The sequence below is a fragment of the Cajanus cajan genome, chromosome 10, assembly GCF_000230855.2.
Source record: "Cajanus cajan strain Asha chromosome 10, NIPB_CcT2T_4, whole genome shotgun sequence".
NCBI classification, from domain to species: Eukaryota; Viridiplantae; Streptophyta; class Magnoliopsida; order Fabales; family Fabaceae; genus Cajanus; species Cajanus cajan.
Genome location: NC_138526.1, coordinates 27,917,173 through 27,920,086, shown reverse-complemented (window position 1 = coordinate 27,920,086; position 2,914 = coordinate 27,917,173). Strand labels below are relative to the sequence as shown.

Here is a 2,914-nt window from a genome sequence, read left to right as displayed (position 1 = left end):
GAGGCTGCCGAGAAGCGTCTATGCGACGAGGTACTTCTAGTTGGCAAGGAAGAGGAGGTTGGGGCCTTGAAGGCTGACCTTGATGCAATGGCTACGATGAGGGTGAGCTTGGAGAAGAGGCTCGTCGAGACTGAGCGGGCCGTTTTGGTGGAGTATAAGAGAGGGTTTGCAAAGGCGGCTTTCCAGGCTCGATTTATTGCTTCCGGGGTGGACTTCTCCATGATGCACGTTGACAAGGATGTGCGAGGTGGTCAGTTGGTGAATGAAGATGACCTTCCGGAGAGCTCGAGCAAGAATACTGCCACTTAGGTTGTATGTAATAATTTAGCTTATTCTGTTTACTTTTTATGATGAACTCATATCTCTTGTGGATGAACTTGCTGTGTATATGCATTGTTTTTCTCATTGTCGTTTGAGTTTTTGCTTTTCATTTCGCACTCAAATGAATTCAACTAGGTGTAGCCTTGGGTTTTTTGGTCATGGTTCATACTTGACCTTTTTACTTTTTTGAGGTTTGGACTTGGCCTTAAGGTTCAGACTTGACCTTTATTGTTTCTGAAGTTTAAACTCGACCTTAAGGTTCAGGCTTGACCTTTTAATCATAATTTGCGCAAAAGTCCAAATGTGACCTTGATTTAAAATAAATCGTGCCAAGGTTCGAATTCGACCTTGGCTTAATATAATTCGTGCCAAGGTTCGAATTCGACCTTGGCTTAATATAATTCGTGCCAAGGTTTGAATTTGACCTTGGCTTAGTATAATTCGTGCCAAGGTTTGAATTTGACCTTGGCTTAATATAATTCGTGCCAAGGTTTGAATTCGACCTTGGCTTAGTATAATTCGTGCCAAGGTTTGAATTCGACCTTGGCTTAGTATAATTCGTGCCAAGGTTTGAATTCGACCTTGGCTTAGTATAATTCGTGCCAAGATAACATGAAATTGAGGAAATGTGAGTAAATGAGTCATTTTATTGATGTTGTGGGTGTGCCTTGTTAAAAACCCTCTCAGCCAAAACCCATTTTTCAGTTAATTGGGACAAAAGACTAGGTAGGGAAAAGAGTGCAGCACCCATTTGTACAATTCAACTGAAGTAAAATTTGAGGCGAGTGGCGTTCCAAGTTCTTGGAATGGCCTTGCCACTGAGTTCTTCTATTTGGTATGCCCCATTATCTAAGTTGTCGACAATATGGAATGGACCGTCCCAGTTGGGCGCGAGATTCCCATCTAATGGGTCTCTTCTTGCCTCTCCTTGTAGTCTCTATACCAAGTCTCCGACTCGGAAAGAGCGAGGTTGGACCTTAGTATTGTAGTGTCTAGAGGCACGGAGTTTGCAGGCTTATTCTTTTTTCCGAGCTTCCTCTCGGAGTTCTTCTATTAGGTCGAGGTTGACTGCCATTTCCTGAGTGCTCTGCTCATTGTTGAAAGTATGACGCCGATGAGATGTCTCACCGACCTCGACTAGGATCATGGCGTCGGCTCCATAGGTCAGCCTGTAAGGTGTTTCTTGAGTTGTTGATTGAAGGGTGCAGTGATACGCCTAGAGAATGCTAGGGATCTCGTCAACCCATTTTCCTTTGGCGCTCCCTAGTCATTTTTTGAGTTCTCGGAGTATCACCTTGTTCGCGGCTTCGGCTTGGCCATTGGTTTGGGGGTGTTCCACCGAGGTTGGAAGGTGTTTGATTCCGAGCTCTCGGAGGAAATCCTCGAAGCTTTGCGCTATGAATTGCCTTCCATTGTCGGTGATGAGAGAATATGGGATACCGAACCGAAAAATGATGTTCTTCCAAGTGAATTTTCGTAGGTTCTTGGCAGTGATCTTGGCGAGGGGGCAAGCTTCAATCCACTTAGTGAAGTAGTCGATGGCGACGAGGAGGAACTTTAGTTGACCTTTCGTGGGGGGGAATGGTCCGAGGATGTCCATTCCCCACCGGGCGAAGGGCCAGGGTGATGCCATTTGATGGAGGATTTCTGGTGGCTGCTGATTTGCATTGCCAAATTGTTAACATTCTTTGCATCGTTGTATGTAGTCTTTGCAGTCTGACTTCAATGTTGGCCAGTAATACCCAGATCGGATTACTTTGGTCGCCATTGAAAACGCACCAGAGTGCATGCCACAGATACCTTGGTGGATCTCCTCGATAACATATGTGGCTTGGGCCTTGGTCAAGAATTTTAGCAGAGGGGACGAGATGCTTCTTTTGAAAAGTTCACCTGCCATAATGATAAATTTAGATGACCTTACCCTTAGTTTCCGAGCTTCTTCTTTGTCTTCGGGCAGTGTTCCATCTTGCAAATAGTTCCAAACATCGGTCATCCACTCTTTGTCTCCAACGTCATTGGTGTTGACGACCTTCACATCCAAACTGGGGGAGTTGATGGTCTCTTGAATGATAGTCCGATATTGTCTAGGATGCTTCGTGCTTGCGAGCTTGGACAGGAGATTGACCCTGACATTTTATTCTCGGGGCACGTGCTGTATGGTGAACTCCTCAAAGGATGAGGTCGATTGGGACACTGCGTGGTAGTACCTTTGTCGTAGGTTGTCTTTGGTTTGGTAGGTCCCGCTGAGCTGTTCCACCACGAGCTTTGAGTCGTTGTTGCATTTTGCCTTTTGGGCTTCGATGTCTCGTGCCAGTCTCAACCCTGCTAGTAACGCTTCATATTCTGCTTGGTTGTTGGTGACGGGGAAACCAAACTTGAGGGACTGTTCAATGGTAACGTTGTTTGGGCCTTCTAGAATGATACCTGCACCACTTCCTTTAATATTATAAGATCCATCAATGTGTAAGGTCCAAACCTGTTCATCGTCTGCTAAGGTTGGGGTGAACTCGGCTACGAAGTCTGCTAGGCATTGAGCTTTGAGAGGTCCTCTAGCCTCGTACCTGATGTCGAATTCAGAGAGTCTATTGACCAT

At 45.6% G+C, this 2,914-nt stretch overlaps 1 protein-coding gene across 1 annotated transcript; it reads right to left on the bottom strand.

Moving 5' to 3' along the window:
* Positions 1–1,588: 1,588 nt before the first annotated feature.
* LOC145952406 (uncharacterized) lies at positions 1,589–2,914 on the bottom strand. Its single transcript, XM_083064764.1, has 3 exons — positions 2,529–2,914; positions 2,078–2,363; positions 1,589–1,975 (listed from the first exon to the last, which is right to left on the bottom strand). Exons 1-3 carry the CDS (start codon positions 2,912–2,914, stop codon positions 1,589–1,591), a joined length of 1,059 nt encoding a protein of 352 aa, XP_082920890.1.